Source organism: Eptatretus burgeri, chromosome 5, assembly GCF_056783735.1.
Source record: "Eptatretus burgeri isolate ZD-2024b chromosome 5, Ebu_testis_v1, whole genome shotgun sequence".
NCBI classification, from domain to species: Eukaryota; Metazoa; Chordata; class Myxini; order Myxiniformes; family Myxinidae; genus Eptatretus; species Eptatretus burgeri.
In genome coordinates this window covers 35,190,308-35,205,125 of record NC_140965.1, presented here as the reverse complement: position 1 = coordinate 35,205,125, position 14,818 = coordinate 35,190,308, and the positions used below count along the sequence as shown (strand labels likewise).

At 38.6% G+C, this 14,818-nt stretch overlaps 1 protein-coding gene across 7 annotated transcripts in view; it reads left to right on the top strand.

Moving 5' to 3' along the window:
- The window catches only part of LOC147026217 (protein ABHD1-like), a 67,582-nt gene extending 53,536 nt beyond the window's left edge, over positions 1-14,046 (top strand). For 3 of the 7 annotated variants that reach the window (XM_085881393.1, XM_085881395.1, XM_085881397.1), the window contains 7 exons: positions 58-103; positions 2,362-2,474; positions 2,971-3,118; positions 4,993-5,114; positions 5,582-5,630; positions 9,536-9,701; positions 13,040-14,046. In XM_085881393.1, the coding sequence (XP_085737519.1) occupies positions 58-103; positions 2,362-2,474; positions 2,971-3,118; positions 4,993-5,114; positions 5,582-5,630; positions 9,536-9,701; positions 13,040-13,242 (847 nt within the window). In that variant the 3' untranslated portion in view covers positions 13,243-14,046. Of the gene's footprint in view, positions 1-57; positions 104-2,361; positions 2,475-2,944; positions 3,119-4,992; positions 5,115-5,581; positions 5,631-9,535; positions 9,702-13,039 lie in introns of all 7 variants that reach the window. The other 4 variants (XM_085881394.1, XM_085881399.1, XM_085881398.1 and 1 more) reach the window with 4 other exon arrangements.
- Positions 14,047-14,818: the final 772 nt, after the last annotated feature.

The window sequence follows — 14,818 nt, the reverse complement described above, 5'->3', positions numbered from 1 at the left end:
ATTTTAAGTAAATGCAAAAGTTCAGACAAATAGTCAAACTCTGTTTTGCCATATCAGGTGTGTGGTGTTCAACTATCGTGGATGTGGAAAGGAAGACCTGCTGGTAGGTGCTAACTCATCTCCACTTTACCATGTGCAGAACAGTCACACTGCTGGAATAACAGTGAACTAATCATTCTTACTGCTGTGACCACATGATCACAAAAGAAAGCCGAAAACTCACATTTTGAAGTTATATTAATTTAAATCAATCACCTTTTCATCTTTTATCTATTATATCTACAATTGTCCCTTTTAGCTATTATCTTAAATTCTTTCATTGAAAAATTAGTCACGGATGCACATTTATCGAGAATAAAATGAATAACCAACAAAAACATTGACCAAGAAGACAACATTTTTCTATACTTATTAAAAAAAAACTTAAAATCAATGCAATGTAATGCTTAATACGACTTGGCTACCTTTTCAGCAGAATACGAGGGATATTAAAGAGGAAAATTATAAGGGGGGAAATATTGTTTCTAAACCTTGTAAACAATCAGCAGAATGCTAGAGAGATGTTAATTGGATACACGGAGTTAAATTCTCAGATATCTTTAAACTTAAAAATATCTTTAAACAAATATAGCTTTGCATCTCTGATCCCATGAGAAATTTCACCAAGAAATATAAAAGAGACAAAAAAAGAAATATATATGTTTTACAGACTTAGAATAGGGGGACTTATCCGTTACTTTATGCAGTGATCTATTGAAATGTACTGTGTTTGAAATAAGTAAATTAGTCTTGCTCTCCTGCCCCAACTGCCCCGGTTGCAAGTTGTCCTTTGTTTTGCCTGTTTTACATTGATGTGTGTGTGTGTGTGTCGTTGGGAACAATATGAGTGAGTGGGAGGGAAAGAGAGTGCCAAGGCCTCAGAATGGAGAGTCTCAATTACACAGCGAATACATGTCTTGCTCGGGCCTCGAGTAGAAAATGAGCCACATGGTACATTGCTGCACTGTGCTCATACTCATGAATTTTTTTTTTAAAGTACAGGCCTTGAAAGGAACAAAATCTTGCTTATTTGACAAAAATTAAGTATTTGATAAAGTGACAGAAGCCTTACCATTACAAATACAGTGTAAGATTATCTCACAATTGAACTTGCTGATAAAAAACTACATTCTGTAGAAACTCAACAAGTAAAGGCAAGAGTCCAAGTCCCTGAAGCTGAACCCTTTGTTCATGCATTGCAGAGGTTATGTCTTCTTTTTAATTTCTTTTTAAATTATTGATCCATTTTTCTTGGTAATTTATCTTCCAATTTTATGTCATAACTCACAGATGTACCCATCAATGATGGGTGGAATGGAAACTGATAGGATGGGAAGGCAATAGACCAACAACGACAATAATCCTGTGACTAATGGAACAAATGGAGACAACAACAATCCCATGACAGTCAGGCTTGAAGTGACATTATCTGCATCTTGAACACATGAGCAAAAGTTGGACATAAATGTAGATGTCGTGAGCAGAACTGTAAGATGCTGTTAATTATGCATACATAGTTCAGTGATGATGTGTGAAGCGGTGAGAGATGAGATAGGAAACTGGACAGACAAAGAGACAGACAAAGGTATGCAAAGGTACTTTAAAGGCTTCCTGGAACAGGAATTGTAAAGGAATAATTTATATACATATAATTTACATTGATAAACGCTATGTCTTATATCTCTACTCATCGAAATATGTGTGTTGTTGGTTGTTATCGCCATATGTGGGTTTCAGAAGGTGGAATGGAGTCCTCTCAGGTCTCGAAGTATCCACCTCCGATAAGGGATCGTGATTCATCGACAAACCTGTGAAGTTTTCTTGTTCTCAAAGTTTTGTCCTGAGGACTCTTTTCAGAATCATCAGAAACCCAGCCAGCTTCCAACTGTAGTTTGTTTATGGTAATATTTCCAGGGATGGTGTGTGTGTGTGTGTGTGTGTGTGTGTGTGTGTGTGTGTGTGCGTGCACACGCGTAGGGTGGAGGGGGGGTGCTTTTAGCAGCAAAAAACATTTGTTTTTACTTGAAAATTCAATGAAAGGGCATGAGCAAATAAAAAACAATCATGACAAAGGTACTTCAAAGGCTTCCTGGAAGAGGAATTGTAAAGGAAACCATCACGAGACAAAATAAAAGAAATTTAAATAGTATTCCACCATCTCTTGGTGGTTCATTATGGTGACCTTATCTTTCCTTCTCATTTATGATTCATTTATCCAAATCTCAATTATTACGCAGTCTTACTCTCGTAGCTTTTTGTTTCATGTGTTAAAAAAACAATTAGTCGTTGTTACTTCTCTTTTTCTGTCCTTCCCGCTTGCAGACCCCACGCCTGTACTGTGCTGCCAACACCGAAGACATGTCTCTGGTGGTTCATCACATTCGTTCTGTACAACCCAGGTCACCCATTCTTGCTGTCGGGCTCTCTATGGGTGGGTGAGTTGCACAATCCGTAAATTAATTAATCTATTTTAAACTCTTGTTCTTGGGGTTCTTGAGGAGGGGAAAAAAAAGGAAACAAAGATAGGCTATCCTCACAATTGAAATACAAATCAACAAATGAGCTTCACATTGTCAGAAATTTGGGTGGAGGAGAAGCTTCGATGAACTGTTCAAACAAATCATCTTTTGTAATTTGCTCATTCCTGAGTCAAGGTTCATGATAAACATTAAAAACGGTGCACCTGCAGTGGAAGATGAAAAATCTGACACAACCAGTGTCCAAAATGAAGTGTTCCAGAAACCGCAAACAAACTTTGAATGAATCATTTTCATTTTATGGTAGTAAGTAAAAATGAAACCACCATTTGAATTAGTTTACTTAACATTGCTTGCTTCAAAATTTTACAGAAAGTTTTGTTCTTAATGTGTCTGCCAAAGACCCTTCTCCTCCACTTTGTCCTCAGAATGCTGTTGCTGAATTTCTTGGCAGAACAGGGACAGCAGACAGGTGTCGATGCTGCAATGACCATCTCGGTACCCTGGGATGCTTTTACCTCAACCGCCTCCCTGGAGGAACCCTTGAACAAGATGCTCTTCAATTGTATGCTCACCCGTCTGCTCACAGGCACAGTGCGAAGGTATGCCGGCAAAATGGCAGAAGTTATACCTGGTCGTGTACTGGTGAGAACAGCTGGGGCTTTAGTTTTAAAATAAATGGCTGCGCACGTCTGCTTCTTTGAAAGTCAGCCAATATTGTGGAAAAGTTTTCTTCATAAACCACATCAGACAATATATTTTTTGCTTATTATATAAGAGGATGAATCAAATTTGGCCTGTATTTCTGTTTATATAAGACAGAGTAATGCATTTACTCATACATGGGCTGGCAGGATAGCCGAGAGAAATGCAAACTCACCTCTGAACTGTCTTGTGTGGATTGGAATCTCTACTCAGCTATAAACTGTCAACCTTGTGTTTCACAAGCAGGGCGAGTCCTCAATGTGTGTGCCATCCCTCGGATGGACGTTAAATTGGGTGTCCCATTTACCAGCATTAGTTGGTGGATGTTAGCGATCCCATGATGTCCTTCGTGAAGAGTAGGCAAGCTATCGCCGGCACTGTGGCCAAATTCCATGAGCAGCACAGCTGTGCTCTGGGCAATGATGCAACCAGCAGCCACAAGCTGCATACAAAATGAAATGAATATGTATTTGGTTGAATACTTTTTGAAGGAATTGGTTTTTCTCATGTTGGTACAACCTTTCCCCATGATCACGTGTTTCCTGCTCTACTGTATGTGCTTCAAATCGAGATGGTGCCGAATGAGGGAGCAAAGATGGTGGAACAATGAATATTTATGAAATTTCTTTTCAATAAAAACATTAAGTCTGGTGAAACATACATGATTGGTGATTGCCTGTCAATCACATTTGTATTAAAAAACAAAAAAACAACATACACCTGGGGGTGAGGAGGGGAGCAATATGTTGTTGATGATTACGAGGATTTTAAGGATGTCCTGAACTAGTTGCATCACATCCGAAAGAGTTATTCACTTAAACAATATGAAAGCTTCCACTCCAATATGAGACAGGTGTGCTTCCAAAGCTGGAAAACACATTGAAAATTCATGTAAATGTTGCTTTGGCAATATGCATACAAGTATAGTTTGCAATATAAGCAAAAGTCCAGGTCAAATTTTAATTGTTTTGTGCCTTAATTCATGCTTTTCTTTTTGTTAGACAGGCAGAGAGGTTTGTGGAAGAGCAGAAATTGTTTATGCAGATTTGTGTGTGAATATGATCTGATAATGATTTTTTTTGCGGGAATAAGACAGGGTCCTTACCTTCCTTTTGTGTCAAAGTAGCATCCTGTGCAAAGAATGTGTTTGGTGGTTTGCCATGGCCTTTACAGCAGAAAATTCATGGCAAAGAAATATGCTCATGATAATTGCACATAATGGCCTACTCTCTTTTTAAGACATCACTGGGATTTTAGCATCCACAAGCAAAAGACAAATGGGACAGCCAGCTTTATACCGCCCCCCCCCACTCACCCCCACCTTGCCTTCCAAAGCTACAAGATCACCCACATGCTTGAACTACACCAGAGCAGCAATTTATCATATATTCCCTTTTTGTGTTCATTTAACACGAAAAGCATTGCTATTTGTGCTTCTCACATCTGTCTTATTGTTTCTCCATCAATGTTTGCTTCCTGGATGCTCAATGCTGTTTCTCAGTTTACAAATGCCGTTTCCTTCTGGAAGTCACTCTGGGTACTCATTGAATGATTCAGAATGTTCACTTGTGTTTGTTGCAAGTGCTGTTCTGCCATGCAAAATAAATGAAAGTGCAGCCTTAAAGGCCTCTGAGCCATCACAATTTAAACACTCCCATTCATACCTTTGACTCCTGCTGTCACTGGAATATTATGGCACCCTATACCCTGCCCTTTTTGACACAAACAGACCTTAATCATATCTTTAACCTGAGCGGGTTCCTTGCTCCAGCAGCACAACAGTCAATCTCACGTGGAAGGATGGGAGGAACATCATCTGCCCTCAAAGATCGCGTTGGACAACATACTCGGGATTTCATTTGAATATATAATTGCGTGCAGTCTGGTTGTCAGGTGAAGCATCCTGAAAAAACATGTGCTGTGCCCTCGCTGTTAATTGTGCAGTTTTGGAATATATTTTGCTATTGAATTGCTCATCTACATTACAATGTCATCCACTGTAGCATCCTGCATTCTGGCTTTCACATATACTCTCTTCTCCTCTAATAGAACCTTTAGTTGTTTTGTGAAGCTTTTGGAATGGCATTACAAGTGTACATGCGTGCAAGTAACTATTGGAGTTGGGAAGATCCATATTAAAAAATGAAATCACCACTAACTAGTAGAGCTGCTCAATAGGCAAAGCTAAGCACCAACTTTTCAACTGCCGAGTGGTCTTTATTCTTCATAACAGTCCTGGATGAAGACTGCTTTGTGAACGAAATGTCTGACCTGAGCTTTGCTAATTGAGCAGAAATATTAGTTTGTGGTGCCTTCATTGTTGAAGTTTACACTCTGTACTTCTTGTCTTTTTTATTCAGACACAGGGAAGTATTAGAAAGCAAATACGATGTGGATTATGTATTAAAGGTGAGCTCCTAAGTATTATCTAATATATATATATATATATATATATATATATATATATATATATATATATATATATATATATATATATATATATATATATATATATATATATATATATATATATATATAGCTCTTTCTAACCACTGACTCACTAACTGATATAAATGTTTAGTACCTTATGGATGGGCTAGAGCTGAAATTTCACAAACTGATGCAACTCAAAGCCAATATCTCAGGAAAAATTATTACAAAACCATCAAAAAATGTTCGTAAACAAGAATATCCATTAATAAAATTAGGCCAGTGCAGCCTCACTCTGCTCATGGCAGAGATGTTAACAAGTTTTTATGGCAGAGATGTCAAGTAAATCTCATGTCTTTGAGGGCAAGTTTCAAGTCAAGCCTCAATTCTCTGTGGGCAAGTTTTAAATCAAGTCTCAAGTCATCGTAGCATTACTTCAACTTGTGTCAAGCCTCAGATTTATTTATAAACCTTGGACTCCAAGTTATCAAGGAATTAAGACACAGGGCTTCATTTATTGTAACTAGTGGGCCCATTGGTCCATTGGAGCAATTTTTCATTGGCCTTCATGGTTTTGTAGCATACCTGCCTGTGATACTGCTTGAGCATTAGCTTGCCTTTTCACAAAGCCCAGGGGAGTTTGGGCCAGGGCGGGGATTATACGTTCATTATTATTATTGCCAAATTATACTTTTACTGTTGTTGTTAATATTATTGGTATTAATTAATATTTGCTTTCTACAATGTTATCATTCTTTTTGTATGCAAATGCCATGCCATGGAAGGACCTATTAAGCTGCTCTATATGCCTTAACATGGCATGTGTTTAAAACATTGGAAATGTTCTGGGTTCTTTGAAATTAATTAGACAAATCAACTCAGGAGATCATGACGATCATTTTGGCGAATCACATTCCACATCAGAAAGCTCCAGTAGAACTCCACATAAAACATGTATGTGTGTGCGCACATACATGCACGCGCACACGCACATGCACGTGCACACACAAACGCACACACACACACACACACCTCATCTATTTATAGTAGATGTATGTTTTCAAAAGCTGTTTAACTCATGTTTTTATTTGTCAACTTCATACAGTAGACATTTTTTGCTTTGTTCACAGCAAAAAAAAAATTATGCTGAATTTACTTCTCATGTCTAGTTCTTTTCTGAAGAAAGTATCTCGTTCTTCTTTGGCAACTTCAGATCCCGACTGGGTTACTCAGGATATGCCTTAAGATCCCAGAGAGTGAGGTGGACAAGAAGCGCCTGAAAAAGGATATAATTAAATAAGGCCGTTAATTATCTTCAAAAGAGGTGTTTTAATTAATCAAAACACCCAATCTTCAGTCATGCACTTCCTTGGAGTACCATAAGTATGCATGCATTGTTTCAGGTTGCTCGGTTTCATGGTACTGGAGTTATGGAGCACACACACGCTGACACACACGCTGACACACACACACACACACACACACACACACACACACACACACACACACACACACACACACACACACACACACACACACACACACACACACTCTGACACATAGACATTTATTTGGATAAATATATATGTATATGTATACATATATTTATTTATATACTATTTCTATTTACGGAGCATATAAGTTACATATTCCCAACACAGTTATATATTCTCTCTGCTTAAGCCACAGTACTTACTGTATACAACCCAGGAACCTTGAGTAGCTTTCACCAAAAAACAATGTTGCTTTCATATAGACATTTCAGGGAGATGTTCACAAACATTATTCTTTATAAAGTGCTGCATGTGACGGGTGGGAAAAAAAAGTTGGCTCGGTTATTTAGAAAATAATTTAATTTGGCAAACCGCTTGGAAATCGGGTATTAGTTCACAACAACCCACTCAGAATGACAGAGCATAAACCACTCGCTCAGGGTGACGGAGCACAAACCACTCGCTCAAGGTGACAGAGCACAAAGCATCCGCTCAGGCTGACGGAGCATGAAGCACTCGATCAGAGTGACAGAGCATGAACCACTTGCTCAGGGTGACAGTGCATGAACCACTAACTCAGAGTGAAAGAGCACGAACCACTCCCTCTGAATGATGTTGCATGGCAAAAGCGTCCGCAGTGAATGAACGTTTTGCTCAGAATGATGTAGCGTGGTACTACTATCAACAATGGGCACTCCGCAAGTGGCTTAAGCACTCCATTTCAATGGTTGGTAAGGAACGGTTGGCCACGCTGTCGCTGCATATCATAAAGGATCCCTTTAACTTTAAAGCCAGTCTTCACCATGCACGCAACAGTGAATGAAATAAAACGAATGAATAAATCCGCCATTTTGTGTGCTCGTCTGTGCACGTCACATGGTACATCAATTTGGGGCATGCAAACATTATAACTTTATTTTTAAATGTCCATTTTTTTAAAACCAGATTTGCTTTGATTCCATGTAGAGCACCCCACGAAACCTCTGAAAATATAGACAGAGATCTGGCAGACACTATGGATAAGCAATCCCTCTATGGGGACAGGGCACGAGGTCTCGTAGTGAATGCATTAAATCATAGAGCTCAATGAAGCTAGTTAATTTTGGAATGTTGCTAAATTTTTTGTTCACACAATATAATTCTCCAAACAGTAGAAAAAGATAAGTTTGATGCTTTGGAAATTACACATTTACTTGTGTATGTATGGAGAAGAAGTTAACATAACCTTGCTTGTTTAAAGTGAGTAGGTCTATCGGCTTAGTTATCACAACAGATTTCGACACTTATTTGTCAGAATGATATCCAATCCTCAAAACTGAAATAATATTTTGAGGATCTACTTTAATTAGTCCGTGATAGCAGATCATGGAAAATCTTCTCATATAATGCATGAAATCGCTCCAAGCTCCTAATTTGAAAACTATAAAACTCATAAAAGCGATTTACGCAATTCATAGCTGTGATGAACAGGCATTCTAAAATATGAGTGAGGAAAGTGAAAAAAAAAAAAAACTTCATCAGAAATAAATCTTTGTCGCTTGTTCTAAGTCAAGGTATGGTTGAGCAGACCAAAAAACATGGTGGCTTCAGACCCCAGCCAGGTTACCCAGGAAACGCCTTTAGACCCCAGTGGGCGAGGTGGCGGATGATCACCTGATGAAGGATATAATTGAATAAGGCCATTAATTATCTTCATAAGGCGTGTTTTAATTAACCCAAACACCCAATTTTCACTTTTGCACTTCCTTGGAGTTTTCTTAGTATGTATGCAAAGTTTCAGGTTGCTAGCTTTTATGGTTTTGGGGTTATGGAGGAAGCAAACACACACACACACACACACACACACACACACACACACACACACACACACACACACACACACACACACACACACTGACATTTATTCATATATATATTTCTACATATATATCATTTTTGTTTTTACATTTTTACAAATCTCTTGTATTGGAAATGAAGAAGACTGAAATTTACAATCCGACTGTTAAGTTGCAATTGGTCACTGGATTTGACACCAACACAAATTTTTATTACCTTCCAGAGGAATAAAAACGCGATACATTATATGTCGAACTAACAGTTTCAAATTGAGCACCTCGCCACCATTAGAGCATTTAAATTGCATCAGATGCGGCAATAAATGTGAATTGTTGCTCCCAGCTTGCCGGCTCTGACAGAAGACGCCCATTTGCATTTTTCCCCCCTTCATCCCTCCCTGTTTATTATCCCGGGCGGGGACAGGCAACTTGTTCGTCTTAATTAATGGATGAGGTTTCATTATTCAGCAGCATTGACATTGAGGGCAATATTTAACACAAGTTTGACATTATGGTGTTATGGAAAGTGGTGAACGTATGCTGTATACCTTTGCAGGCACGAACAGTTTGGGAGTATGATGAACGGCTCATTTCTGTGATGTTTGGATTTCGCTCTAATGGAGATTACTACCATGCTGCGAGTCCCTTCCACAAGGTTCCAGCCATCCACGTCCCCGTATTGTGTCTCAATGCAGCTGACGACCCACTATCACCAGAGTGTGGTAAGTTGCCTCAATGTTTCAAATGTCGACATGTCTAGGTTTGCATATTTTGATAATAATCATTAGGAACACGATTTTCCAAATCGATGATCGTGCAAGTCGCTTCTTTGACATTCCCATCACAGCATGCAATTCACAGATTGCTTGGAAACCCAGGTTCAAGTCCCATAAGTTATGTTGATTTGTATATTGTCTCCTCATGTCATTGTAATTTCAGTATCACTAGTCGTGCCTCCCAGTCGCTTTACTGATGGATGTAATCAAAAGACAGCATGTTGTACTTTACCAACATATTGCATGTCTATCTGTGAATGTCAATGAGGATGTAAAATGAAGTGCAACATGCAAAAACTTGATTTATTTATTTATAAAACGTAGTTGTTGCTGCTGTCGTGATGGCTGTTTATTGTTGTTATTGTTGTTGATGCTTATAGCCCTGGTCAGTAATGTGCTCAAACAGGCCCGCAGCACGGAGTTAGCCGACCAATCTCCTGAGAACAACCCAGAGAACAACAGCGCAACAACAACTCACATGTAAAATGTTGTGCTCCTGCTTTTATGGAGTCAGGAGCGCACAATCTTTCACAATGTGTTATATTGTGTGGGGTGGCCTGGCAGAGGTTGCAGGTATGGTCAGTGGTGTGTAGATGTTTGCACTGTAACAGCTGGGGCTAGTCGCTGTGGTTGTTGTGGCTGTGATTGTTGTCATCGTTGTTGTTGTTTGTGTCCTCCTTCCATGTACTTTTATATTTTTATGCCTCTGCTGATGAAGTCGCTGGAGGCATTATGTTTTTGGGTTGTCTGTTCATTCGTAGGTACGTACATACATATATATGTACGCACGTCCATCCATACTAATTTTCTGTTTTTTGTTCCACAACCGCTTATATGATTGACACTCATGTAGAATGTTTTAATGACACTTATGATATCATAGGTTGCATGGTGTGGCACCCATGTTGAAAAATAGGAAAAGCTTTGGACCTCTGTATCTCTGAAACCGCTCCATGGAAAAAGAAAAAAAACATTGAAACTTGGCACATGTCAAGTACTCCCCATGGGAAATAATTGTAATTTTTTTGATTATGCCATAGGTGACTTTGTTATGACGTCATAATTGCATGCATCGAACACTTTATCCGATCAGTATGAAAAAATTTGAGGGTTTAGGGCTAAATTGTATGGGGGGGGGGGGGAATTGATGATGTCATCGGTCACATTGTTTGGCAGCCATATCTATTTTTTATTAAACAAGGAAACCTTCAAAAAATCTTCTTCTCTGAATGGCTGAACATATCGAGGCAAAACTTTACAGGTATGATCACATATCTATAAGGAAGAAAAAGTTTGTCACCTATGATGTCATAGATCACATGGTTTGGCAGTTCTGATTTTTTTTAAAGAATAAACATTTTAAAATCTTCTTCTCCATTTTGCCTCAACAGATCGAGTGCAAACTTCACCCACATGTTCCCCAAGCCTTGGGAATACCAGTGTTCATGAATAATTTATAGGTCCCATGGTTTGGCAGCCATATTGAATTGAACAAAAATCTTTAAAAAAAAATTCTTTCTCTTGAACCGCTTCATTAATCGATGTGAAACTTCAAAATTATGATCCAGTTGTCATGGGAAATATATGTTTTAAATTTCAACCTAATCAGACGCATGGTCTGGCAGCCATAATTATTTAATATTTTGAATCAGGGTTCAGGGATTTCAATCAAACTTGGTACAAGAATGTATAATGATGTAATAATGTGGGCAGAGGCTTATCTGGTAATGGAGTGATGTCAAACTGTGTCCTAGTTTTATATTGCTTCGAGAAATATTACTATATGTAATTTTGTGTGCCCCCTCCATGTCCTTTCAAAGGGTTCCTGCTGTCAATGACTAATACATGAAACCGTTTGTACCACTGCATGAGGCTTCAATCCTGAAGAGGGTTTTTAAAACAGGCACTTGTATAATTAAACAAACACAAATTTTTGTTCCAAGTGAATTGATTATTATTAGCTTTCCAAATGTACCATTTTTCATTTGATATTCTACGACAGCAGGAACTCTTTCTCAGAATGAAATGTGACACATGGAGGGATGTACTGATGCTTCTCCTTTAAGTAATAGATTAAGATTACTCTGATGACTCCGAGATTCTTTGTCCCACATGCGATGTCTGCACAAGCTTCACCTTGAGCCTTAGATTAGTGTAGAAAAAGTATTAAGTAGCAGGCAAACTATATTTCTGAGATTAAGGTAGCAATAGCATTTGTCTCGATTGTATGAGCTTTTGATCCATGAAAAGTTTTTCATCGTTCATTGAATCAAAGTGATCATGTTGATATTGGGAACAATACACTTAAGTGAGCAGGGTTTTTTTTTTTTTACATCATCATTGGCACTGTTTCTCAGTAAAACATGAGTATTGGCAGGAGATTCAAACTCCATGCTGGGAAAACGTTTTCCCATATTACCTTTTCATTTGGTAATGCAGCTGCTCATGGTAACCCTTTGATGCATTTGAAAAAGTTTAGTCCAGACCATCTCAAGCTTGCTTTTTGTGCATGCAGTTTACTGGATCCAGGTCAGATGTGTTGTTCTGCTCCAAACAGCACTTCTGCTCAGTGTTAAAGCAGGATGTACTACATGTCACATCGAGCCAAAGTGAAAAATAAAATAGTCAAAAAAAAAAAAAACTTTGGGTTCATGGTAATGACCTGTAAAGATCCTTCCCCTTTTCTGATTCCTCTTGCCTGAAAACAACCCTCTTTTACTCTTCCACCTGCCTCCCTTACCTGGCTATTTTGCTCCCCCCTTGTGTTTGAAATATGTACATGGCGACCCATAATGCCCATCAAGCAATTCACAATGGATATTAAAGTGATGGCATTCGTATTTACAGTATATCCATGACCAATGAGAAACAAGACATGTTGAGTCACGTGATGTGAATTACTACCTTATGTGTGGTTTGTCATTAGAACCATTCGATGATATAAGAGACAGTGTGTATAGCTTGTGATAGAGCCTGAAAGATTAAGGCAGCAATACCTGTTCAGTGCATGTTTCATGAGAGCCAGATCAGTTAACCAGAGATGGATTCTAGAGATGTAGGAACTGTGTGCTGTAGAGCTCTGCTCTGATAATTCTTTCTTGGTTTCAGGAACATCAAATATGGGGAAAATGTTTCAATTACCTAATGAACCTGTATAGCCAGCCCCATGTGGAATGGGCAATAGATTACAGTATTCAGTATTTGTTTGTCCTGTGATCCTATTTGTTCACAAGAGGCCCAACATTGTTTCTTTGCTGTCGATATTCCCCGATGCTGACCCACAGCCTTCCCAGTTGAAGCCATCCAGATCAGTCCTTGCGTTGCACTGGCAGTTACCGAGCATGGTGGTCACCTAGCCTTCCTGGAGGGAGCGTTCCCCTGTGGAGAGAGTTTCATGGATAGGCTCTTTCACGAGTTTGCGAGTATGATTTTATCACATGGCCCATTGCATTTTACAGCCACACAGAACCACGTCACGAATCGATGACATTCGAGATTTCCAACCCATACAGGATCTGCAGCCAAAGTTGCTTTGACTTTCTGATTGTTTCCTTTGTTATAAGTTTATACAAGCTGATCTAAAACAAAACCCCGCTCAACTATTCCTCATTATTGATGAAATGAATGGTTAATTATGTTATTGGAGTATTTATATCCTTCCATTTAGCCAATGCCAATGCCTATCTCGGGTTGTTAACACTTTGACTCTGATCATCCAAAGTATGGGATCAGAATGGCATTATACTGCACATACATTTGTTATAATTTTGTGAGCAAATATGGAGCATCTCTAACAGCCAAAAATATCTTGAGCAGATCATTCTTGGTGACAATACCCACCATTTTTTGGGGGTTAGATTTATTTGTCAAACCTGATTATCCACCACTTAACTATCACGCTGACATTTTGATGCAAATTTTATGTTGATTATTCCTCTTATTATCTGTCTGTTTTTGTTTAAGCAATAATGTTTTCCACTCCAATTACAACTGGAACATAAAACAGGTTTGTGGTTTTCATATTCAATTAATTGGCTGTTCACACTCGCCTCTGAGCTGCCAAGCCTGGGTTCGAATCTCGGCCCAACTATAAACTGTCATCCTGGTGTTTTTTGCAGGCAGAGTGCTTCAATGTGTGTGCCGTCCCTCGGGTGGACGTTAAACTGGGCCTCCCACCTGCTGGCATTACTTGGGGGGACGTTAAAGATTCCATGATGTCCTTCGCGAGGAGTAGATGAGTTATAGCTGGCAGTCTGGCACCATGAACAAATTACAAATTTCTGCTTTAACCCACAGGAAGCACAGCAGAAGCAGCACATCCACTCCTACATCCCCCAAGCAATGATGTAACCTAACAGCCACACGCTGCACACAAAATTGATGAAATGGCTGTTTATGTTTTTTGTACTCAACTAATTAGCTGTTTATTATTTTGAAAGAGCTAAATACAATATCCTTCCAAGCAGAGTCTGCGATTTGTGATGAAAGCAACGATTTATCACCTTTGCAATTACTCGATCAATCAGCTTCACCGAACATTAAATTTGTTTTTGCGTGGTTTGTTGAAAATGTTTCAATCATTATTATTATCATTGTTATTATATTCTCATCCCTAAGAAGTCTCACAAGGAAATAACTTGGTCAATCAGATGCGGCAGACTCCTGCCAATTAACTCATTCCTGCTTTATTGCTTCACAATTCTTTGAATATCAAGTGAGTGATTTGGCTTCTATCAGCTAAGACATTGATGGTAAATAGAATGGTAAATATTTATTTCTTGCTTTTGTAACTTTGTTTTATTTTGCATGTTACATGTCCTTGTTACTGAATATTGATAATCCTTCTGTCAATGGCAAGCACTTGTCTTTATTCCTCTCCATCTTGGGCTGACTTAAATAAATGAAATGCTCACTGACACATCATAATCTTTTGATTTATTTTCAAATGAGAAGACCTTTGCGACCTTGAATAATGGTTGAGCCAAAATGATTTATGTCTGAGTTGATTGTCTCTGCATTCAAATTTAATTTCTTGATCGGATCTGCATGAAAGGGCTGGCAGT